The sequence below is a fragment of the Antechinus flavipes genome, chromosome 4 (genome assembly GCF_016432865.1).
Source record: "Antechinus flavipes isolate AdamAnt ecotype Samford, QLD, Australia chromosome 4, AdamAnt_v2, whole genome shotgun sequence".
Lineage (NCBI taxonomy): Eukaryota > Metazoa > Chordata > Mammalia > Dasyuromorphia > Dasyuridae > Antechinus > Antechinus flavipes.
In genome coordinates, this window is record NC_067401.1 from 391,816,568 (window position 1) to 391,842,488 (window position 25,921).

General features: G+C 32.3%; 1 protein-coding gene across 1 annotated transcript in view; it reads right to left on the reverse strand.

The window, feature by feature from the left end:
- The window catches only part of NEK7 (NIMA related kinase 7), a 97,208-nt gene that overhangs the window by 36,903 nt on the left and 34,384 nt on the right, over window positions 1-25,921 (reverse strand). The window contains exons 4-5 of the mRNA XM_051996768.1: window positions 10,378-10,486; window positions 9,307-9,414 (exon numbers count right to left, since the gene is read on the reverse strand). Coding sequence (XP_051852728.1) covers window positions 9,307-9,414; window positions 10,378-10,486 — 217 coding nt within the window. The remainder of the gene's footprint in view (window positions 1-9,306; window positions 9,415-10,377; window positions 10,487-25,921) is intronic.

Consider the following 25,921-nt stretch of genomic DNA (forward strand, 5'->3'; position numbering starts at 1 on the left):
CAAATTAGAGTGGAGTACTTTTCCCTGCCACCTCTTTGATACAACATCAATAAGCATTTATTAAACACCTATGTGTCAGACATCATTCTAGGCATTAGGTGATGAAACTCACCTTAAGGTAGTATCAGAGGAAAGAAGGGGGGGAAGGGGAGACAAGATATGTTGAGAAGAAAGAATCTTTTAAGATATGACAACTGATTGGATGGACTGGCAGTAGGAGAAAAATGAAATAGGAGATATTGGAGACCTAAGAAAGATATCTATGTTGTGAGCTTGGATGACTGAGACAATGGGGATGCCTCAATAGTATGTTAGGAAGAGGGGAAGATCTTAAAGGAAAGTTAATGAGTTCAATTTTGAATACACTGAACTTAAATGTCTTTGAGACATTTCTACTCTTCCCCAGCACCTATTCTATTCTACATTTCTATGTAACTGAGAAACAGGAGTTACCAAAGAAAAGAACATAGAATATAACATGACAACTCTTTTCAGAAAGACCTTAAATATTAAATGGAAAATATTCATTTTAAAGAAATTCCAAGAGAATTAAAAAAAAAAGTTTTGCATGTGTTAACTATCAATCAGTAAACTAATATCTAAAACTGGCAAAAAAAAAAAAAAAACCCAAACCATCTCATTCATTTATGTTTTGAGGATAACTCACACTGAAATGGTGTTTTATATTTTAAATATATCATCAAATGGCTTTATAAATGTAATACATTTATTACATTCTTATTGCTTTTTTATTATTATATTTGGGATTAAGTCACTATCCATATTGCTTATGAATGAAGAAACAAAGACAAATTAGCTTCAGGAAAGACTCTACTGTTAATTTGAGTTAACTTCACAGTGTGTAGCCATAGTGGGAATTTCTTTATTTTGCTTACAGAATAAAGAAAAATATCTTTTTCTTGTTTGCTTACCATATAATGTTTTTTCTTAACTGCAAATTAGAATTTGCAAAACTAATAGATAAACATTTTCCTTTGATTAAATCCTAATATGCATGAATATATGATGAAATGTATAGTTATATCTTCTGGAGGGGAAAGAGTGACATAAAGAAAACCATTTTTTTAAAAAAGGTTTTGAAATCTGCTTTAAAAAGTAAAGTATGTATGCCAGTAGTATAATATAGAAAGGATAGTTTTTGTAATAAAAATATCTTATACCCAAAATAAAATAATGCTGAAACTTGTAATGTGTTTCCAAATCTTGTAAAATGAATCAAATAATTATTACATTACAGTTTTTTACAAATTTATCCAAACTATTAATTTCACTTGATAATTTCATTCAGGATTTTTGCTGAATCCAAAGCTTTTAAGTATGTTATAACTTACTGTTTAATGTTCCTTGCTTTTATTTAGAAAAGGATAGCCAGAATAGAGAAGGCTCAACTTGGGAATCTGAAGATCAGACTAGAAACCTGCTTCTGACATTTATTAACTGTGTGAACCTGGGTAATTCACTTAATCTCTGAGTCTAGTTTCTTTAGGTATAAAATGAAAAGTTCAACTCAATAACCTGTCAGGTCCTCCCTGCCAACTGGGAATCTGCAAATAGATGATTTTTCATGTCTTTTCTAGCTTTAAATTCTAGTTTAAAATGACAAAAATTGCGCATTTTTGAAATCTGCAAGTTTTGAAATTTGCCAAATTTTTGAAACATTTGATGGCAGAAAATCCAGTTCTTCCACTTACTACTTAGAACAAGTAACTTTCCTTCCACAGACCTGTTTCTTTACTTGAAGCAATTTAGGCTAGAATAATCTCAAAGGCTTCTCAAAGCTCTAGAATTTGGGACTCCCTTGGCTTTCTTCTTTCCCTTTCTTCCAACCCCACAGATCTCCCACTGAGACTAAGAACCTCTGACTCCTCTTGCTTCTCTGGCTGCTGTAATAGTAGTCTGTTTGCTCAGTAGTACTCTGTCACAACCACTCATCTGGTTCTTCCAATTCCCAGACCTGGCTACATCAAAAAAAAACTGTCCTTAACTCGAAATTAGGAATGTTTTCTTCTGGAATCCTGATGACTTGGTTTAGCAAGTTACACTTTTTTGTAGTCACTTCTCATTGTCCCAGGATGTTTCTGACCACAATAGGAAGCAGCCATTTTTTAGTCCCAAGACTGATCACGTGCAGTTATAATCTCCTCCCTACCCATTCTGAGGCTCTTAGATCAGTTGGTCAGGAGTGCCTTCAGTCTATCACTTCCAAAGAACAACAGCAACCATGCTTCTCATTACAGTTTATATTTCTATAGCACCTTAAGGTTTACAAAGCATTTTCTCCCTACTAAAAAAGTCCTTTGAGAGAGGCAGTACAAGTGGATTTTATAGATGAGTAAACTGAGGTCTGTGGAGGTAATTTGACCCAGGTCACACAACTAAGTTTTGAAATCAGGCCTAAAAACCAACACTTCTCACTCTAACCCCAGTTTTCTCTCTACTATAACATCTTGTCTCTAGGGACACATATAAGTCAGTTTCTACAATTCAGAGATTAGATATACAGAATCACAGAAACAGAATTAGAAGGATTCTCAGAGGCCAATAAGTCTAGCAACTTCATTTTAGAGATATAGACATTTAGACCCTGAAAAAAATTAAGTCACCTGCCCAAGGTCACAAGATCACAGAACCAAACTCCCTCAATATACAAATTCAAAAAAACAAAAAACAACAACAACAACAGAGCCTAGGAAGTCTAGTGACTTGCTCAAGAATCAGAGAAAGGCTTGGAACAAAGGCCTTGGATTTCAGAGTCTGTGTTCTTCCCATAGTATGATACAACTGCCTCTCGAGCCACACTGTTCTGAAACGAGCCAGCACTACAGGGTGGCCACTCTACTGTGAAAGTTCTCTGCACAGCCCAAAATACTGGTGGTTTGATGTTCCAGGTGCCTCAGTGGAGCTGAAACCAAAGATTACAGATTTCCTCTTCTCTCCCTTTCCTTGGCTTCTCTTCCTTTTCCATTTTGACCACCATTTACTTCAGGAAATACTTAGTCATATTAAAGGACTTCATTTCGGGTTCAGGTCTGATCAAAAGACCATAGGAAATCCTGCTACTGCTGAGATTCTCTGAACAGTACAAAGAAAAAATTTACTTCAGTTTTTCTATGTAGAGCTGTTATGAACTTGAGAGAACATCTTGATCATCCCTCTCTTCCTTCTCCAAGCAAGGAAACTAAGGCCTGGAAAGGGGAAATGACATGTCCAAAGTCACCTAAGTACCAAGTGGCAGAGCCAGGATTCAAACCTACATTTTGCATGCAAACTCTACATTCAACCTTCTTTTCATAGTACCATGTTTTACCATCTCCACATGACAAAGATAAAACTGAAGTTGGAAAACTTATTTGGCAGACATGAGGAAAATCTAAAGAGGGAACATAAAGTTCCTAGAGGTGATTCTCAATAAGTACAGCTGTCTCCAAATCCCTGAAGAGCTGTCATAGGAAAGAGGGATCAGACGTGCTCTGCTTGCCTCCAGAGGGGAGAACTAGAAGCAATGGGTAGAAGCTGCAAAAAGGCTGATTTAGGCTTGTATAAGGAGAAATCTGCTAACAATTAGAATTACCTAAAAGTATCATGATAATGAGCCCCCCCTTTTTAAAGGCAGTAACACAAATGCTCTCTATGTATCAGGTACTGTGAAGAAGGAATTCTTTTTCCAATACAAGGGAGATCAAATAGCTTTCGAAAATTCTTTAATTCTGAATATCACCAAGGTGTTTACATTTAAAAAAAAATTGGTATTATATGGATGGTATTAATAAAAGTGACCAATTAAATTCAATTTTTCTTTATTCAACAAATCAAATGTTTATGCAAGGATCACTGCATGTTAAGGAGCAATCTAATGTCCAGGGATCTCCATGAGTCATTTCTCTAAAAAACTGAAAACCTATCTATACACACCCATCCAGTGAGGCTCTCATCCATATCTTTTAATCAACTTATCAGGCATGTCAGTCAGTTGAAGTAACAAGGCACCCTGAGGTGAAATAGTAGGTAGAATAAACCTGATGAATCAAACACCTTCCTTTCAGGTCTTCTGAGATTGGAGATAGTTTAGGACCTGAAGGCTAACAATCCTAGGAATAAGCAGTCTTCCCTTCTTTCTCACTCTTTTTGATCCCTCTTACAACTTACAATTCATGTCCTAAAGTCATCAGAGAGAGAAATTTATCGAGTAGGAGCTAACCATCCTCCTCACCCTAATAACAAATGTCAACTAAATTATATTTATCAGTCAGTAAAGCTCAGATGCCCCCCCCAAACTACTGGCCCTACTTCTAGCCCAAATTCCTTAAAATTGTCAAATAGTGCTATAATTTTAGCAATTCCTGGACTCTTCACTATCACCTCCCATATCCAAACTCTTCCCAAGGCTTGCCAATTTAACCTTTGGAACATTTCTCAAATAAGTCTCTCCTCTTCACACTGCCATCTTTCTAGTGCAGCTCTTCAATGCCTCAATCCTAGACTATTAAAATAGCCTACTGGTGGGTCTGCCTTACATAATTCCTCTTCCAATCCATTCTTTATTCAGCTACCAAAGAGATTTTCTTAAAATACCAGTCTGATCATATCCCTCCCATACTCAATAAATCCCAGTGGCTTCCTATTGTCTCCAGAAGCAAATGAAAATTTCTCCAGAAAACAAAATGCTTTGTTTGGTATTCAAAGTCCTTCATAACCTAGCCCCACCCCTACTTTTCTAACTGTCTTACATCTTTCTCCCTGCCACATCCTCTGATCCAGTGACATCTGCTTTATGACTTCTGCAAACACTCCTATATATAGTTTTTCTCATCCCATTCCCCAATTAGAATGTGAGTTCCTTCTTATCAGAGACAATCTTTTTTTTCTTCAGTGTTTGGGAGGCTCCAAAGGAAAATGTGGGAAAGAATAGATATTGGACTGACTTCTGAAGGTCCACAGAGCCTTTATGATGACCTCTTTGTTGCATGCTTGTGAAACCTGGACAGTAAACCAGCGCCATGTCAGGAAACTGAGGTCCTTTCTTAGATAAAGCTGCCAAGCATTCCAACTCTACTGCAGAGAGCATGATTCCAATTGGGCTGGCCACATTGTTGAAATGCCAAATATACGCTTGCCAAAAAAATTATGTTATGGAGAATTCACATAGGACAAGTGCTCAGTGATACAAGAACACTCTCAAAGTCTCTCTTAAGAACTTTAGAATCGATTGTATGACATGGGAGACATTGGCACAGGACCACCCAACATGGTATGCCCTCATCAGAATAGGTGCTTTGGTCTCTGAGAAAAGCAGAATTAGCTCAGAAAAAATATGAGATGTGCAAAATTAGAGATCACCCCAAATGTTCAAAGGGACTATTCGTCTCTGACCTGTGGCAGAGCATTCTGAGCTCATATTGGTATGTTCAGCCACAGTTGGACACACTATATCTCGACTAACATTGATGTCATTTTGGTTCTCTTCGAGTACATAGGACAACAACCAACCAATCATCAGAGATTCTCTTACTTTTTTTTCCTATTTGTATTCTCAGTACTTAGTACAGTACTTTACACATAATAATGATTTTTCATTTGGGACCACTCAATATACTACTGTTGCATCAACAAGATACTACTGGAGCATGTAGATTGCTTACTGATTATCCCCAACTCTAAATATGTGACCAACCCATGTTCTTTTTCTGTCACACATTTCTTTGATGCCATCTTTTACATAATTTCCAATGTAAAATCTTTTATTTAAAATGTTACAGTTGGCTCATTCCAACAATGAATTTTTCTTCATTGTCCTTTGGGAAATTCTTAACTTCTAGTAGGGTTTTTATTTGGTAATGAATTCTGTGGCGATAATCAGTCCATGGCGAATTCATTAATTCAAAATTGCCCTTAGTACTGTGTGGTCTCTCATTTATATCCAAAGTAACAGTGGCAGCTGTGGCTGCTAATGAAATAATAGCTGCCTTCAAGAAGTTTATATTCTACTGGGGATAGAACAGATTTCCTATAGAATGACATGAACAAATACTTTTCTTGAAATCTCAAGTTGTATATACATAGGTGACTAAAAGTTCTAGTTTTAAAGAACTCTTGTTATAAAATATATTAAGATAAAGTAAGATTAATAATAGTGTCCTAATGACTGTCATGATCTTAAGTACTTTCTTGTTATACTGTCCTTTATCACAACTTACTAACTACCAATGAAAGATAAGAGCAATGTAGTTTATGCATTAATATTTATACAATGTGTTCTTAATATAATATGTGCTATTTACTTGTTTATGATATATAATGTACTTTCTTAATTACATTGTCTTAAAACTTATAGATTTATTAATGTAGCAGATTCTTATTTTGTATTGAACTACAATTTGCTAGAAGGAATAATTCAATTCAGGTCTATACATAAAGCAAAAGAACTATTTCAATTCTAACTATAGTTTAATCTATTAATTATAGAGACAAGGAAATCAAAGAGACTTTGGTGTTATGTTAATTATATAGTTACATGATGAAACTGAAAAACCAATGTGTGGGCAAAACCTCAATTAAAATATTTTTGGCCCATTTGGAGAGCTGAATAAATATTTGTTTTTATATTCTCAGTCCTATTATAGTTCCTGACGCACTAGGAAATGTTTTATAAATGCTTATTCAATGATTGACTGAAGTACAGAAAAACGTTCTAACAATTACAGGTATTCAAAAGTGGAACGAGATGCCTCAGGAGGCCATAGTTTGTATCTCATTGGAAATTTTTCAGGGAAGACTACATTGAACACTTGTTGAGTATGACATAAGAGGGGATTTCTGTTCTTGTAAGGGTTGTGCTGTAGACAGCCTCTGAGGCTCCTTTCCTATCTGGTGTTCTGTGATAACATGTTTGGTGATAGAATCTTGAGTGTTTTTATGACTCCACTAGGAATTTATGTGAATACTTTTGGCAAAACTCAATCTATTAAGAATATTTCCTGAGGAAATATATGTATGCGAAATAGTACATCTTAATACATAGAGAAATATCTAAGAAATAACTCACTGAAATATTTAAATTGTAATTCATAAAACTTTTATATTCTCAACAAATGATATGAATTATTTTTAATAATGATGTAAGGTTGCTATTTAAAATAAAGCATTGGTATTTATCACTTATCAATCAGTCCCAAGATAATTTTTAAAGAAATTGACAAAATCTGACATAATTTAGCACATTACTCAAAAACACAAAGATATATCTTCATATGAATTTGTGCTTTAATCATCTATCTTGAAAAAAGTCTATGTTAATATTTTCAAATGAATAGATTTTCTATATTTCCAATAGCTATCAACAAAATCTGATATTTAGAGGTTGTCAGGATACATGATTATATTGAGAGACTTTTACAAATTACTTTTACAAATGTGTTAGTTATGATGCTTTAGATTAGAATAATTCTTCAAAGGTATTCAGAGATTCAGAAGAAGATGAAAAAAAAGTGAAAATCTGTATTCTTTCCAGAGTTAATAGTTTTAAGATAAGTGCTTTTCCCCCCTAATATGTTTTTACAGAGAAAACATAAAACTTTGCCTTTATCACAAGGTTAAGTATTAAATCCAATTTGCTAGTGAAAAAGGCATATTCTGAAAAAGACATGCTAACATTTTTCTAGAATAAATTAAATAATAATTTTCTTTGAATTTGAAAATTCAAAACACCATGTTACTGAAGAGACATAAGATTATCTACATGGGCTCTTTTGTTTCTTAATCTTTTCATTTTATAATTGAAGTTGTGAGTTTCCAAAAAAAACAAGGATTTATTTTCAGTGTTGTTAAATGTATGTAATTACCTATCTCTAATATTAGATAAACAATGTGAAGTTCTTGCTTGTCTTCCTGTGAACATCCTTATTTAATTCCTTATTAGGGCTTAGAAGTTTTCCAATTTCTCAATTAAAAAAGAGCCATAGTACAAAAATAAGAATATCACCTTACAACTGCATACTGCTTAATACCTTTCAAAAGCACTGTCACCTGTTACTTCATTTGATCCTTACCATATCTCTTTGGAGAGAAAAGGTAATATTTATTACATTGTAAAGGCAATATGGTGTAGTGAAAAGCATGTTTTATTTGAAATCAGAGATACTAGGTTCCAATCGCAACTCTGCTAATTATAGTTGTATACCTCTGGATTTATTAAACATCTCTGAGTCTTAATTTCCTTACTTGTAAAATGAATCTGTGGACTAGGTGAATTCTTGCCAAATTGTAAGTCAATAAGCCTGATTTTTAATTTGATGGGCTAACATGCTTCTTTATTTCTTAGTATTATAAATTTTGGTATTCTAATTTTAAATAATTTTATTTTTAATAAGTTTAAAATTCTTTCAACACAAAAAGATGGAATATCAAGTTTACAATTAAATTTAATCTTTATTTCACATGAAGAAAATAACATAGGGTCCAAGTATGGAGTTAGAAAGTCATGACTAAGTCTGAAAAATAACTTCACTTAGATTCGAATACTTGAATTTTTATCCATTTTCTCTACTAATAACTAATTCTTCAAGCACATAAAGGAAAAAAGGAAAAAATACTTTAAGGACTTTTTAAGACAAAATTTCAAGCTACCAAATTCTGGCTAGTAATTTTTAAAAGGTTTTCGTGTCAAATAGTAATTTCTTCCTATTCTTAACATTTCAAAACCTAAATTCAATTCTATTTTCAATATTAAAGAAGAGAATATGTTTCTGAGATGCTAAAATTATATTATGTATAATTTGTAAGACACATATCTGATTAATGATCCATAATCTTTAACAAATATATTCATCTCCTCAATATACTTAATCCCCTTCACTATACTTTCTCATTAAAAATAAACATTTAAAAACTGCTATGATATTTTTCCAGATAAAGAAAGTATAATCCTCAGCCAGGAAAGCAGCTGATTCATTAGTTCTCATTATACTATTATAAAATGAATACTTTATGCTAATAGGAAAATCATACTTGCTCTTAGCAGACATCATCTACTGAAATGACTGAGGTCAAGGAAACAATATAAACTGTTTTATTGAAACAGATAGTAAATTTCCAACTGATAATTTTTATTATGTTCATGAAATTGATGATTTAATTTTAGTATATGTGCTGCCGAAGCAAGCACAATGATTTAATTTTTTTAAATTATTTTATCTGGCACCTGCAAGGAAACTACATGAAGTATTTATGCATATGATTTTTTTTTTATAGTGATAAAATAGCTACTTGAAATTATTTAATAATTCCTACCTAAAGAATGTGCAGCTGTGGTTTTAGAGCTGAAAAATCGGCCCAGTCCAAGATCTCCAAGTTTTACTACTCCTGTGGCTGTAATGAATACATTAGCTGGTTTTATATCTGTAAAATAAATTTAAAAAATTGTCAAGAAAGAGGTACGGTGAAAAAGGAAAAATTTTGAAAACTTTTTTTTCAGTTAGGAGGGGAGGGGAAAGAATACAATATTCTTATTAAATATAACTTACTACTAGAAAAATACATTTCAGAATTTTAAATCATTTTCTTGTTATAATTCAGCCATTCTTTTAAAATCACACAAACTGACATTTTAAAAATTCTTTCAGAACTTATATGGGCTGATAAAATACAAAATAAGCAAATATTGGAGCAATAAATATAAATGACACAATATTAATATACTACCAGATTTTGTTCAAACTATGGTTCCATTTTTAATACTGAAAAATCAAACCATATAGAATGTTGCCCCATTCTTCTGCTAGCATCTCTTAGCACTACTTAAACAATAATAATATATTTAATTTTACTATATATGATAATTTAAAAATTAAATTTTCGAATACTTTAGAAACCAAAACTCTTAAGAGATTCAAATAAAATGAAAAGGTTTTTTTCTAAAGTCTATTACTTAATCACTCTCTGATAAGGAAAAACCTAAATCTCTGGCTAACCATACAACAATATCAGCAGTTTAAGAACCAATAATCATAGCTAAATATTTAGGCAGCTATAATAAACATTGTTTATTTAATAAAATATTTAACATAATATTTCTTACATGAGTTCCCCATCTCTTATTATTGTTCATTCCTGATTTAACCAATTATTAACAAGATAAAATGCTTTGAAGAATGAAAGATTAGCGAAATTGCTTTTCATTTTTACTTAAACCCAACCTACTTTTGTGAAGAGCAATTACATTCTAAAAAAATTACAGTATCTGGAAAATAATTGCCCACCAAAAATTATTCTCTTTCATTTGAGTTTCACATAATCTATCTTTAAAATGCAAAGCATCTATCTTAAACTACTCCTCCTCAAATATGCAAGATCTTTATATACCTCTATGCATAACTCGCCGGGAATGCATATGTTCCAATGCACTGCAGAGTTGAACAAAGTACTTCCAAACTGTCCTTTCAGGAATCAATCTTTTTTGTTTCTTAAAATGCTATAAAACAAAGAGAATAAAAAAAATAGTCAAAATTTCTTAAAATTCAGGGAATTTAAATCAAAGCAAATCAGACAAAGTAGTATTTTACCCTCTATGCTGAATTTTACTTGCTATGTCAAGTCAGTTTCTTCACTACTTAATTACTAATCTAGATAATATAAAAGTTTACTTTTAGTTGTTGTACAATCAAATGATATCTTGCAGATATTTATATCTTATAAATTTATAGGTCTGCCTCATTTTATAAAAAAATTAAGAAATTAGAAATGATCATTTGCATTATAAACAATTCTCACTAAAAATACAAGATCTCCGAGTTCCAATTTGTTCTTCTAAAATATAATTTTATTTATAAAAATTCAGTTTACATGAAACAATGAATATTTATGCCATAAATGTTAAGAAACTAAAAACAAATACCTACAATTTGAATTTCACTAAATCATACCTCATGTCTTATATATTCAGTGATAAACTTCATTCCAAAGTCAGGTCAAGCAAATCTTAAAATATCATCATATGCTATTATCATATTATAAACATTTTTAAATCAGGAAGGATTCTGTGATTTTACAAAATGGAATTATCTAGACTATTTTTCAATTGCTGTACAAGAGAAAAAAATAATAATTGTGAAACTGAGGCGAGATTTATAATTTATTAAAACTGATTATATAGAGAAATTATTTTAAAAATAAAAACCATTGACCCCCACTTATTAAAATGCTTTCATATAGATTTAACTAATGCCCATTTTTGTCCCTTAAAAAATCATTCATTCATCAAAAGGATTATAATATTTAAAGGTAAATTCAGCAATAGCTATGTATTCCCTAGATATTCCATAGTTTATAAAACCTGAAATACTATGTAGTTGTTTGTTTGTTATTAATATTGATATGCTAAATATCAGTCAGGGATTTTCAGAATTAATAAATTTTGTCAGGTTTTTTGCAATGTTACCAGATGAGGGCAGGATGAAATGAAAACTATTACTGAGTTATGTACAGGTTATCTATCTTTATTTTATGGAAAAATATAGTATTATTTCTGACTGAAGACTCAGAGAAACCAAAGCATTTTTAAAAATCTTTATTAGCTATTTTAAGCAAAATTCACTTGTATCAAATGATCAAATAACCTGCTATATCACTAAATTGTTATAATGACTAATAATATTATTGTTAGTTGATAAATACAATAATAATACAGATGAAAAAAATTCCAGAATCAAAAAGCAATATAAATTATTTCTAGGCAACATAAAGTATTATTAAAATAATAGAAAATATATGCCAGGTTTTCTATTCAGACTACTTTTAATTCCAGAATATTTTAACATCAGTTTTCATTCAAATGAGGTAATACTGCAAAATCAGTTCTTTACATATTATTTTCACTCAGACTTGGAATGAATCCAAATAAATCCTATGTATGGGTTCTCCCCATAGCAAGATTAGCATATCAGAGACTGTTTGATGTCAACAGGAAGATGGAGACCAGGTTTCTTTTCATTTAAAAATAAATACACAATATCATGTAAGTATAAGGACATGAAAGCATACTTTTATGCTTTAATACAGATTTTTAAATTATCATAATTATACTAACTTTTCAGTTTATAGAAACCTTCAATGTTGTAAATAATATGAATTACAAATGATAATAAAAACTGTCCACAAAATATTTGAAGCAGGCATTTTTTCTGCGTCTATTTCTTGCAAATCTTAAAAAGAATAATGCATAATATTCTGGCATGTTTCTTTAGTGTTTTCATTTCTTCCCAATATAACATGTGAAAACAAAGAGTTGAAATAATTTCAGCAAATTTCCACAACGCTGACATTTTGAAATCAGAAATTCATGGAATTTTTTTTTATAAAAGTATAATTTTTATATTAATGTTAGGGAGAGAGAAGGGGAGATAAAAAAAATCTAAAATTACTGGAAACGTGAAACCTGTACACACGGACATTTAAACATTCATGAAGTTGTCAAAGACATTAAAATTATTTTTAAAAATCAAGTTAAGATAACAAATAACAGTTTAAAGTCATTTAGCAAATAAATGTTAAATTTTGAATAGGGACACACAATGACATTTTATTTAGGAAACTCATAGGTGATGGGCACCTATCAAAATGGTATCAGTTCACTAAGTTTTTGTTTCTTTTCTTTTTGGTCACTACTCCTTGTGAAAATACATAAATAAGATAAAACAAAATAACCGTTGACATAAAGTTAGTATAATCCATGTCAAGGAAGAATAATTCAGAAAGGATTGTTTATACAAATTAGAAATCAGCTCTTATGTAATAATATTATAGGAACTTGATTACTCAAAAATTTAAGGAGAAAAAGCACTTTATACTTAGCTTCCCAGGTAAAACATTTTAAAATTTAATTTCATTATAGCATCATTATTATCATATTAAATAGACAATATTTAATGTTGCTATTTACATAAAGAATCAAATATTATATTAAAAGTCACAATATGAGATTTTCCTTTTAGGACTTTTATTTATGAGAATACCTAACACGACAAGAAAGCCTAACTGTTTCTGATGGTGGCACTGTTGGCTATCTCTTAGGAAGAGGGCAAAGAATATATAATAAGAGAAAGAAAAAAATAATAATATGTTTGCTTATAAATTTATTTACTTATTTTTATTTACTTAAAATTACTTATAAATTTATAGTAAGCCTGATAAAATATCAACTTTTATATATTAAAATGTAGGGAAAAGTTTCCATAACATATTTTGACAATATATGCATGCTAAGACAATTTTTCTAGTAAAATGATTCAAATTAAAATGACTCCTATTCTATGTTATATTCACATACATAATTAACTATTAGAAGACAGAAACACAAAAATATTATAATACAACAGTTAGAATAGTTGAATCTTTATACTGATAAAAGTGTTATCTAGTGAATGCAGAATTAAGTCAGATGTATTCAATTTAGATACTCAAATTTGCATGTCAAAATACTTGATATTTGTTTTGAGACCCTCTGAATAAGATAGATAATGGTAAGAACATCCATTACAATATTAAAACTAAAAATAGCATTATTTCACCTGAATAATGTTTCATTCTTTGTTTTTGTATAATTTGGACCTGTCATAATGGCTAGCAATTAGGTATTTTAAAAAATACAGGCTGTTTGGTATACTTTTTAAAAGTCATGTTTTGATCATCAAAAAAAGTGGGTCATGTGAATGCAAAGATGTCTTTCCCTATATATTTTCTATGCTACTGAGACTATTTTACCCAAAAAAAGTAGCATAACAAAAAGACTGCATTATTTTAGCTAATTTGAAATACATTATGATAGCAGATTTCATTCTATAAGTAGTATTTAAAGTTTTACAAAATACCAGAGTACATTATATATAATACAGACATCACCTAAGTAAATCGTCTTAATAAAAGTTAACTGTTACAAATTTCATCCATTCAAAACTTTTTGGGGAAAATGAACTTTTCTTTTAAGTTTCCAAATACACTCACACAATTAAAATACTCACTATATTATCTGCCTGGATAACAAATTTCTAAACTCTAAATAGCACTACCAATTCAGTTCTATCAATTTTAGTCCCTCAGTCACTTACATAACACACCAATTGTAAGATGTAATCCCATTTTCCCACATTTTTGTGCCCATATGCAATTTTAGCATTCATTTCATGGAATGGAATTTTTATACGAAGTGATGACTTTATTACTCAGGAAAATAATAAATCCAAGGGACAATTACTGTCAAACTTTTAATTGTAATCAATATTCATGGCATTATCACTGAGTAATCTTAGTTGGAAGGTAATATTTCTACTACTCTAAGAAGAGATCAGATCTTTAGTATAGTATTTACTCAGTTTATGTGTGCCAAGATAAAGAAAAGTGAAGAGAAGTTTTAGAAATTTAAGGGAAAAACTAACCCAATAATTAGAAATACAGTGCTATGTACAGCTTACATTAGCATCTTTTTGGCATTTTATTCCTTGTAACTCTTAAAACGAACACTAAAAAATATTTTTGTATTAGAATTTTAAATTCATTCCAATATAACAAATATGATAAATGCCTATACTAATTAATATCTGCAACATGAAAAAGAGGTTGAAAAGACTTTATAAGATACAAATCTTTCTCATACACTGAATGATTACTGTTAGACATTGTCATTGAGGTATTATAACAAAAATAGTTTGAGATTAAAAATAAGAAATCAATTGGAATGGGATATCACAATATACATACATATACATACACATACACACACACACACACACACACACACACACACATATATATATATATGTATATGTATATGTATCTGTGTTTATGTTTTCCCTCAATGTTTTTAAAGAACTTCCCAGAGAGACTGGGTTCTCTAGTTCTGTTTTTGTTTTTAATTAACTGCTAGGCCTTGTTGACTAAGAAGTCTCAGTTTCCTCATTACCATGAAAGAATTAAGAGATTAAAATATCTTCCAACTCTAAAAATGGGTGACTGTATGATGCTATACTTATAGGAAGAAGAATTCAGTTCACTTGCTTCCTTGGAAACATTATCATGAATTCAACAATACATGGACAGAACATTGTTGACTCAAAGGAGACACCACATGTTCTTCTGAGATACTTACTAGGTAACTAGAATCTTTTCAATACAAGTTAAACATTTGCTGATAAAAATCCTAAGCTCTTTAAAGTCAAACTGGAAACTTTCATCCTTAAATATATATCTTAATATATATCTTTGCTGAAAAAACAAACAAACAAATCCAGCCTACTTCAGTAGTGAATTCTAGTTGGAAAGCATTCTCATGAGGCTAATTCAGCTAGTGAACTAAATTCAAATCAGGATTGATTAAAACTATATTATAGGCAAATCTACAGTGTTAGAAACTGATTTAAAAAAAAAAAAAACCCTCTGTAGTATCCCTGACAAATGACTACCCAACCTTCATTTAGGGATCTCCAGTGATGAGGAATTCTTAGAAGTCATTCCTGCCACTTCAGGAGGGTTCTAATTTTTAAGAAGCTTTTCCTCACATTTAAAATCTACCTCTCCAAATGCTACCCAGAACTCCCTAGAGTCAGGCAAAACAAACCTAATCTTTCTTCTACATAAAAATTGCCTATCAAATACCTAAATGTCGCTAGCATTCCCTAAGCTTCCCCCCCCCTCAGGCTAAATCTTCTCATTTTCTAAAAATTATCCTCATTCGGTATGATTTCCAAAAGTTTTTCAGCACTCAGAATGTCCTCCTCAAGTTAATACTTTGCAGTTTGCCAACACAAAAACATTGGCCTCTAAAAGTCTAAAAGTCTCTCTAGTATGAGAGAGAAAACAAATACACAAATATACCACAAATAACAACAACAGTATGTAATAAGTATATAGAAATGAAATGTGCTTAATATTTTTTGTTATTGACTACTGACAGACTTCAAAGTAATAGGCATTTCCTTTTAAAAGATATTTGCTACATATTACTACAATTACTATATATTCTTTATTGTGTTTCATTAGAATAACCACTTTTAAAAACAGCATGATACACCAAAAGAATTACAACATATATTTAGGGAGGAGTTCTTGGGGCAGGACCAAGATGGTGGAATGAAGCCAATAATTTCCCAGTTTCCCTCAAAAACCACATGAAACCAAGCTTCTGAACAGAGTTTAACAGAATGAAACCACTCACCAGCTCAAGACAGTCTAGAAGGACTTCAAGAAAGATCAGTCTCACCAGGCTGAAATGGGTGCTCAGACCAGCTCAGAATACCCAGAAAAGCTAGTGAGATCACAGCAGATCAGCAACTGAGACCCCTGGTTCTGGCTTAGCAGTGGAGCAGATTAATGGGGCAGCCTCCAGTTCCAGCTTGGAAGGCAAATTGCTAGTTCAGGAAAATGGATTGTTGCCTGGACAGACCAGTAGAGCTACCCGCTGCTGTGAACAAGACACTAAACATAAGGGGCCCTTGTGCCCAAGGCCAAGGCTCAGAGCAGTACAAAAAGTTTGAGATCAGACCTTTCTGTATCCCAGGAGCAGAGCTCGACCATAAAAGTAACAAAATAAATAAAAGAAAGAAAATGAGCAAGAAACAGAGAAGAACCTTAGCCACAGAAAGCTGCTATGGTGACAGAGGAGACCAAAACACAAACTCAGACAAGATAAAATGCCCACATGGGAAATCTCAAAGAGTGATATGAACTGGTCTCAAGCTCCAAAAGCCTTCTTGGAAGTGATCATAAAAGATTTTAAAAGGCAAATAAGAGAGGTAGAAGAAAAACTTGGAAAAGAAATTAGAGGTATACAAGAGAGAATCAACAGCTTGGAAAAAGAAAACAAGGGGTCAAATGCAAAAAAAAAAAAAAATCCACTAAAGAAATCAATTCCTTTAAAAAAAAAAAACAACAACAACACTGAAGAAAACAACACTTGGAAAGTAAAATTAATCAAATATTAAAAACTAGAACCAGGAAAATGGAAGCTATTGACTCCATGAGAATTCAGGAATCAATCAAAATAAAAAGCATGAAAAAAGTGGAAAAAAAGGTAAAACAACTCATTGGAAAAATAACTGACCTGGAAAATAAATCCTGTGGAGAGAATTTTAAAATTACTGGTCTACATGAAAGCCATGACCAAAAAAAGGAATTTACACAGCATTCTTCAAGAGATCAACAAGGAAAACTGCCTGGCTATACTAGAACCAGATGTCAAAACAATCATTGAAACAATCCAATCACCTCCAAAAAGAGATTCCCACAAAGGAAAATTTTTTAAGAAACATCATTGAAAAATTCCAGAACTGTAATCTCAAGGGAAAAAAAATACTATAAACTGCTAGAAAACAAACAAAATTCAATTCAAATTATCAAGGAGTAATAGGTCAGGTTTACCCAGGATCTGGCAGCTTCTACAATAAAGGATCAATAAAGAATACCACATTCTGGAAGACAAAGGACCTGAGATTACAACCAAGAATCAACTACCCAGTGAGATTGAGAATCATATTTCAGAGAAGGAATCAAATCTTCAAATGAAGTAAGAGAGTTTCAATCATTTTTACTGAAAAAAACAAACAAACAAACAAACAAAACCTTTTGGTTTTCTGACACAGAACTTAAAAGAAATATATAAGCGGGGGGAAGAGGGGAAGGGGGAATCAAACAAAAATATTATTTAAAAGTTAAACTGTTTACATCCCTATTGGAAAAAAGGAAACTTATAACTTTTGAGAACTATATTCTTTTACTGGGGCAGTTAGAAGGACATACATGGATGGAAGGTATGAATATGAATTGACTCTGATGTGATGATGTCAAAGAAAAAGACTTTAAGGAATTGTTCTGGAAGAAGAGGAAAGGAGGAGTAAAATGGGATTAATTAGATCATATGAAGAGGCAAAAAGACTTATTATAATAGAGGGAAAGAAGGGAGAGAAATGAGCATTGTCTAAAGTTTAACCTCAACAGTTTAGGCTCTAAGAGGGAATAACATTCACTCAGTTTAGTACAGAAATTTATCTTACCCTATAAGAAAATAGGAGGAGAAAGAGGAAACAAAAAGGAAGGGCCATTTTTTACAGAAGGGAAGGCAGAAACACTAGAAGAAAGGGGTATGAGAAAAAAAATGGGTGCTAGAAGGGAAGGCAGATTGACAGCTCAGTGGATTAAAAACAAAAGACTACTAAGGAATGACAAAATGGAAAGAGACAACAAAAGTATATACAGGGGAGACAATAGAATGGAGGGAAATATATAATTGGTAATCATAACTGTGAATATAAATGGGATGAACTCCCATAAAACAAAAGTGAACAGTAGAGTGGATTAAAAAACAGAATCCTACAATACGTTGTTTATAAGAAACACATTTGAAACAAAGAGGTAACATATAAAGTTAGGGTAAAAGGCTGGAACAGAACTTATTATTTAGTATTCAGAACTAGGGAGGTTAATAGAATCTTAGAAAACTTAGATATGATAGATGCAGAGAAAACTGAATAGGAATAGAAAGGAATATACCTTTTTTTAAGCAGTACGTGACACCTTCACAAAAACTGACCACACATTAGGACATAAAAACATCAAATTCAAATGCAGAAAGACAGAAATAGTAAACTTCCTTTTTAGATGATGATACAATAAAAATTACATTTAATAAAAGACCAGGAAAAGACAGACTAAAAACCAATCAGAAATTAAATGAGTGGGTCAAACAACAAATCATAAAAACAATCAATAAATACATCCAAGAAAACAACAACAATGAGACAACATACCAAAACCTATAGAATGCCGCCAAAGCAGCTCTTAGTGGAAATTTTATATCTCTAAATAGTTACATGAATACAATAAAGAGGAGGATCAGTGGACTGGGCATGAAATTACAAAAGCTAGAAAAAGAACAAATTAAAAAACCCTAATTAAATACCAAATTTGAAATTCTAAAACTCAAAGATTATTAAAATTGAAAGTAAGAAAATTATTGAACTAATTAACAAAACTAGGAGTTGATTTTATGAAAAAAAATTAAAAAATAAAATAGTTTAAACTGCTTAACTTGATTAGGAGGAAAAACACACCACCAAATTACCAGCATCAAAAATGAAAAGGATTAATTTACCATAAGTGTAGAAGAAATTAAAGCAATAATTAGGGGTTCTTTTACCCAACTGTATGCCATCAGATCTGATATTCTAATTGAACTGGATGAATATTTACAAAAACATAAATTGCTCAGATTAACATAAAGGAAATAAATTACTTAAATAGTCCCATTTTAGAAAAATAAATTGAATAAGGCATCAATAAACTCCCGAAGGAAAAACTCTCCAAGCCTAGATGTACAAGTGAATTCCACCAAACATTTAAAGAACAATTAATTTCAATATTATGTAAACTTTTCAGAAAAAAGGAGTCTTGCTAAATACTGACACAAATAGGGTACTGACACCTAAACCATGAATAGCCAAAATGGAGAAAGACAATTACAAACCAATCTCCCTAAGGAATACTGATGCAAAAAAAAAAAAATTAATTAATAAAATATTAGCTAAGAGATTATAATAACTTATTAACAGGATAATACACTATAACCAACTGGGATTTATACTAGGAATGCTTGGCTGGTTCAATATCAGGAAAACTACTGACAAAATTGACCAAATCAATAACAAAAGTAATGGAATCATATGATAATCTCAATAGATGCAGAAAAAGGTTTTGACAAATACAACATCTATTTCTATTAAAAACACTAGACAGCACTGGAATAAAGAGAGTTTTCCATAAAATAAGTAGCATCTATTTAAACCCTTCAGCAGCAAGAGAAAGAGAAATTCCACTTAAAATAAATGTAACAAAATAAAATATTTGGGTGTCTATTTGCCAAAACAAACCCAGGAACGTGAACACAATTATAAAATACTTTTCATACAAATACAGTCATATCTAAACAACTGGAAAAATATCAATTGTTCATGGATAGGTTGAACTAATCTAAATAGCAATTCTACCTAACATGGTCTACTTGTTCAGTGCCATACCAATCAAACTGGTGAAAATTATTTTATAGAGCTAAAAATAATAACAAAATAATCAATTACTGTAATAATCTAGTTTTTAATAAACCCCCAAATTCTAACTTCTAGGATAAGAACTCACTATTCCACAGAATTGCTGGGAAAACTGGAAAATAGTGTTAGAAACTTGGCATAGGCCTACATCTCACATTCTATCCCAAAATAAGGTCAAAATGGGTACGTGATTTAGCCATAAAGAGTGATGCTATAAACAAACTCGGAGAATACAGGATAATTTATCCATTACACTTTTGGAAAAGGGAAGAATTTATGATCAAAGAAGAATTAGAGAAGATTATGAAATACAAAACAGACAACTTTGATTACATTAAATTAAAAAGGTTTTGCACAAACAAAACCAACACAGACAAAATTAGAAGAAAAGCACAAAGCTGGGAGAAAAAAATTAATAGCCAGTGTTTCTGATAAAGGCCTCATTTCTGAAGTACATAAATAATGCATGAAATTTATGAAAATACAAATAGCTCCAACTGATAAGTGGTCATAGTATATAAATAGACAATTTTTAGATGAAAAAATTAAAGCCACCTATAGGAAAAGATAATAAATATTGGAGGGGACATGGAAAAACTGGGACACTAATGCATTATTGGTAGAGTTATGAAATGATCCAATCATTCTGGAGAGCAATTTAGAACTATGCCCAAAGGGCTATAAAACTAAATGTACCCTTTGACCCATCAGTGTCACTACTGGGTCTTTGTCCCAAAGAAATCATAAAAAAGGAGAAAGGACTCATCATCTGCAAAAATGTTTGAAGTAGCTCTTCTTATGGTGGCAAAGAAGTGGAAAACAAGTAGATACCCATAGTATATGCAAGAAATGGAGTATTATTGTTCTATATAAAAAATGATGAAAAAGCTGATTTTAGAAAGGCATGGAAAGATTTATATGAACTGATGCTGAGCAAAAAAAGCAGAAGCAGGAATACACTGTACATTATAACAGCAAAATTTTGCAAGGATCAACTATGACGGACTTGGTAAGTCTTAGTGGTTCAGTGATCCAAGACAATCCTTAATAAACTTTAGCTAGAAAACATCATCTGTATCCAGAGAGAGAACTACAAAGACTGAATGTAAATCCATACGTGCTATGTTCACTTTTTGTTCCCTTTTTCTTCTTCTTTTTTTAATTTTTCCCCCTCTTGTGGTTTCTCCATTTTATTCTGATTTTTCTCTCCCAATATGATTCATAAGGAAAAATGTAAAAAAAAATTAATGCCTATGTATAACCAAATATACATCTCTCTAGAATCTGATTCTATTTCATACTTCAAATTTTGACTTTGCATTATAAATGGTTTTAAAAATGTATTATCCTAAATAACTTTAGAATTTGTATGTTTTTTCTTTATTATATCAATAAATTTTGGTAATGAACCTATCAAGAAGTCATGTCAAGATATTATGCTAATTTGAAAACAAACAAAAAAAAAAAAGACAATAAATAGATCTAAGATGGAAAAGTAAAATCAGCTGGAGTCAGGAATTCAGGTTAAGGGGAAAATCTTCAATCTTTATTCTCAGTAGAGGTGAGGGGGGATTGCGATAGCAATATGGGCAGCTACAACAGGAAGCCAGCTAGCAGAGGGGGATTGGAGATGAAGGGCCATCGCGATAGCAATGCGAGCAGCTGTGTCAAGACGCCAGCCAGCAGTCTCTCCTTCTGCTTCCCTTTCCACTCCCCTGCCTCCATCCACCAAAAACGTCATTTCCTATACAATACATCAGGACTTGCACAATGAGTGGGCCGGGGCCATTCTTTCTCCAAGCACATATATTAATAGAGTATGGTCCAATTACTATTTAGCCTCACATGCTTGGGACCTCAGTGCATCAACTCAAGCCTCAGCCCATTACAGAAAAAATCTTAAAGATTTGTTGGTAGCATTATAAATTAGTTCAACTGTTCTAAAAAATATTTTCTAAGGAAAAAAAAAAGTCACTAACATTCATATCTTTTGACATAAAGAGGATAATATACCTAAAGAAGGTTGAAGGAAAAAAGCTCCTGTACTCATACATACATACACATATATATATATACACATATATATATACACACACACACACACACACACATATACAGATATACATAATATATGCATACACACACATATGACAACACATTTTGTAGCAGCAAAAATTAAGGAATTAAGTAGGTGCCCATTATGGAGGAATAACAAAAGTAGGACATATTAAGAATATCAAAAATATGAGGTATTCAGAGACATTTGATTAGATTTGTATTGTATGAACAGATGAAGACCAAAGTAATAAAAATGATTTATACAATAACTATGGCAATGTAAACAAAAACTATATTAAAAGGTAATCAAACTAATTAACTACAACTAATTTCAATTCTAGAAAAATTGACAACAAAATGTTCTTCTCTTTTAATGAAAAGGGAGGAATTTATAGAATATGGTATAAGCTGTCAGATAATCACTATACATCTTGCTTTTGCTTAAATATTATAAGGTAAGGTTCAACTGCAAGGGAATTAAGAGGAAATGACCAGTATAAAATCAAAAGAAAGAAAGAAAAAAAAAAAAAAAGGAAAAGAACATAAAATCTTTTTAAAAAATTATGCATAGTTTTTAGCTATGTCAATTCCAAATTGCAATGAAATTAAGAGTATACTCCTCTTAATAATTAGTAATTATTAAGAGGTATATACTTGAAACAAAGACTTTCAACAAGGTGTTAACTCAGTAGAACTGATGAGATGATGGTTCTCTAATATACATATACTTAGTACTTAGCATGGTGATGTAATAGTTTTCTATTTCATACATAATCAGTATGCTGTAATGATGTAATTGTAATAGTGTATTTAAGGGCTGAGAAGAACTGGAAAGAGACTTTCCATTTTTGACCATCCTCCTGGTGGCTCTCCTGTCTCCTGCATTCCTCCACTAAGATCAAGACTGAGCCAGATTAAAGACTCTTAACTACTCCTGACCATTCTCTTGGTATCTGTCCTGCTGAGACTAAGGCCTTTCAGAAGGACCTCCAGAAAGGTAGCCCAAACATTACATTTTGGCGCCCAAATGTGGACTTAAGGACCTACACTCAGCAGTTCGACTGATGAGATCGATCGTAAGTTCAGTGGAGAAGTCCCTGTGACCTGGAAATAGGGTAAGTAAACTAGTCACTTTTGTTTTTCAACTAAAATAGGGCAAATACTTAAAAAAAAAAAAAAAAAAGAGCCTCTCCGCCCCAAGGGAAGTTTGTAGCAAGCAAAGTTAGGTTAATAAAGGAACAGTTTGTTGATAACTTAGGAGCAGATCATTGGACTCTTAGATACATTAGAATACACATCTCCTTGGTTCTCTAAGGAAGAAAAATTAGAGTCAGATAAGTGGAAACTAGTGGGAGAGCAACTATTTGAATATTATGATGATAATGGTCCTAATTCGATTCCTAAGAAAACATTCTATAAATACAACATAATACAATTGAGTAAAAGGAATTACTTAAGTTCTAAAACAAGGAAAAAGGAGAAAGAGCAGGATGGGGATGATACTGACAAAGCAGCTGAAAAGCATGAAGAATTGGACAAGAAAGGAGTTAAGTACAGTGCTGATGAAATTCAGGAGTTTGGTGCTTCTCAGTCAGCACCACACATACAGCAGCTTTGTTCACCCTCTATGACACGATTACAAAAGGCATTAATTAAAAATTAAAGCTAAAAATGAAGGACAAGATATATCTGATTTAAAAATAGAAGCATACACTGTGATTGAAGAGTTTGACTCTTCAGGTCAAGAAAAAAAAATACAATCCGATTCATCTAGAAATTATCAAAGATCTGAAAAAGGGCTGCATTCTTTATGGGTCTACATAATCTTATGTTAAGATGTTATTATAGAATTTGGCTTTTGAAGTTGTAACTCCTAATGAGTGGAAATCTATAGCAAGGACATGTTTAGAACCTGGACAAAACTTCTTGTGGCTTTCTAAGTATAGTGAACTCTGTAGAATACCAGCCCAATGAAATATATAACATGGAATTAATATACCAGTCACCTTTGACCAACTAGCAAATTTAGATCTTTATGCAAACACTTTAGCATAGATTAATTATACTATAGCAGCACATGAGCAAATTGCTGCTGGAATGAATTCTTTGCTAATTTTGTGGGACTTCTGCAGACAGCTGTCATACAAACTATTGGTGAAACTATAGCAATAGAAATTATGTTAAGACAACTTGCTAGAGAAAATGCTAATGAGATTTGTAGAAGAATTATATTACTACACAAGGATACTCCTGTAGAGGAGATCATAAATCATTGTGCCACAGTGGGCACAAATGCCTTTTATACCCAGGCTATGATGCAAACTTTTCAAGATAGGAACATGGGAAGACAGGGTTCCTTTTGGCAAGAAACTTCCAGAGAGACATGTCAATGCTTTTAATGTGATAAAGCAGGGCATCTGAAAGTGCAATGTTGGCAGCGAAGACAGGGTGGGAGAACAAGACCCAAAACCCTATGTCCAAAATGTAACAGAGGATTCCATTGGACATCAGAATGTGCACTGATTCAGGCAAACAGGAGTGGGGGCTTAGGTCCTGGGCCTCAAGCAAAAAATATTTGGGGCATGATGGCAACTGATGCTATACCCAGAAAGTCTTTAGAAGTTCAGTAATCCGACATAATCAATCAGTCAAGAAGCAACCTGATGGGAGAAAGGCATTACAATTGCAGAGAATAGAGTTGTATGCAGCTGGGTAAAATCTGTCCCTGTCCGGCCTATGGATCCCTTGCCTCCACACACAGTAGGCTTGACCATTTCACCTCCTGAGAGTGCTTACAAAATAGTGTCCACCCACATACTTGTGAAGTATGGATTAGCTCCCTGGAGGCCTCAGGATCAGTCACAGTCAGGATACATAAAAGTCTTTGGTCTTCAGGGGGAAAAGTGAAAGAAGTAGGTAAATTGACATGAGGCTTGCCAAAGATATATCCTAGATTCTCAAGTCCAAAGTCACCAACTTCTCTCCTCCTCGTACTGCCACAAAGTGACTTTGGCCTCTGTTCCCCTGCCCTCTAATCCTTGTCTAAAATTATCTTAACACCAAACACTCAGCCAGCATCAACTGTGAGAAGAGCCATTTATCCAAACATATGCTAATAGTCATTGCCTCATATCAAATAGATAATTAGCCTTAAGTGCTCAGTTGTCTGATTCAAGCATACCTTTTTGAAGTTTCAGCCCTCTACATACACTGATGTGGAAAACTAGGGAATGTGTAGATAATATCCCAGTCACTAATACATGTAGACAATGTGTGACTTATCAACTAGGAGAAGTAGTAGCCTCAGGTTTACTGATACACACTCCTAACAGCCAATCTGGTGATATTTACTCAGGAATAGTCTGGACTGCAGCTGTTACAGCTGACTGATCTATGCTCACTATCGATGGAAATGGCATACCACTGAAAGGGTTGGTAGACACAGGTGCAGATCGTGCTGTCATTACAAGTGACAATTGGGCCAGTCATTGGCCAAAGAATAAGGTAGACACCTACTTATATGTCTGGCATAGAAGGATCAATAGCAGCTGAAGTTAGTGCTACCCCTTTGAGATAGACATTTGAAGGTGAAACAGGAGTTTTTACTCCTTTTATAGTTGAAAAATCCCCATCAATATGTGGGGAAGAGACATCTTACAACAGTTAGGATTACAAATGAGTACTTCGGTTTTTTTTTTTTTTGTTTTAGGCAGGGCTGCTGTTGAACATCTGCCAACACTCTCACCTGTTCCTATTCAATG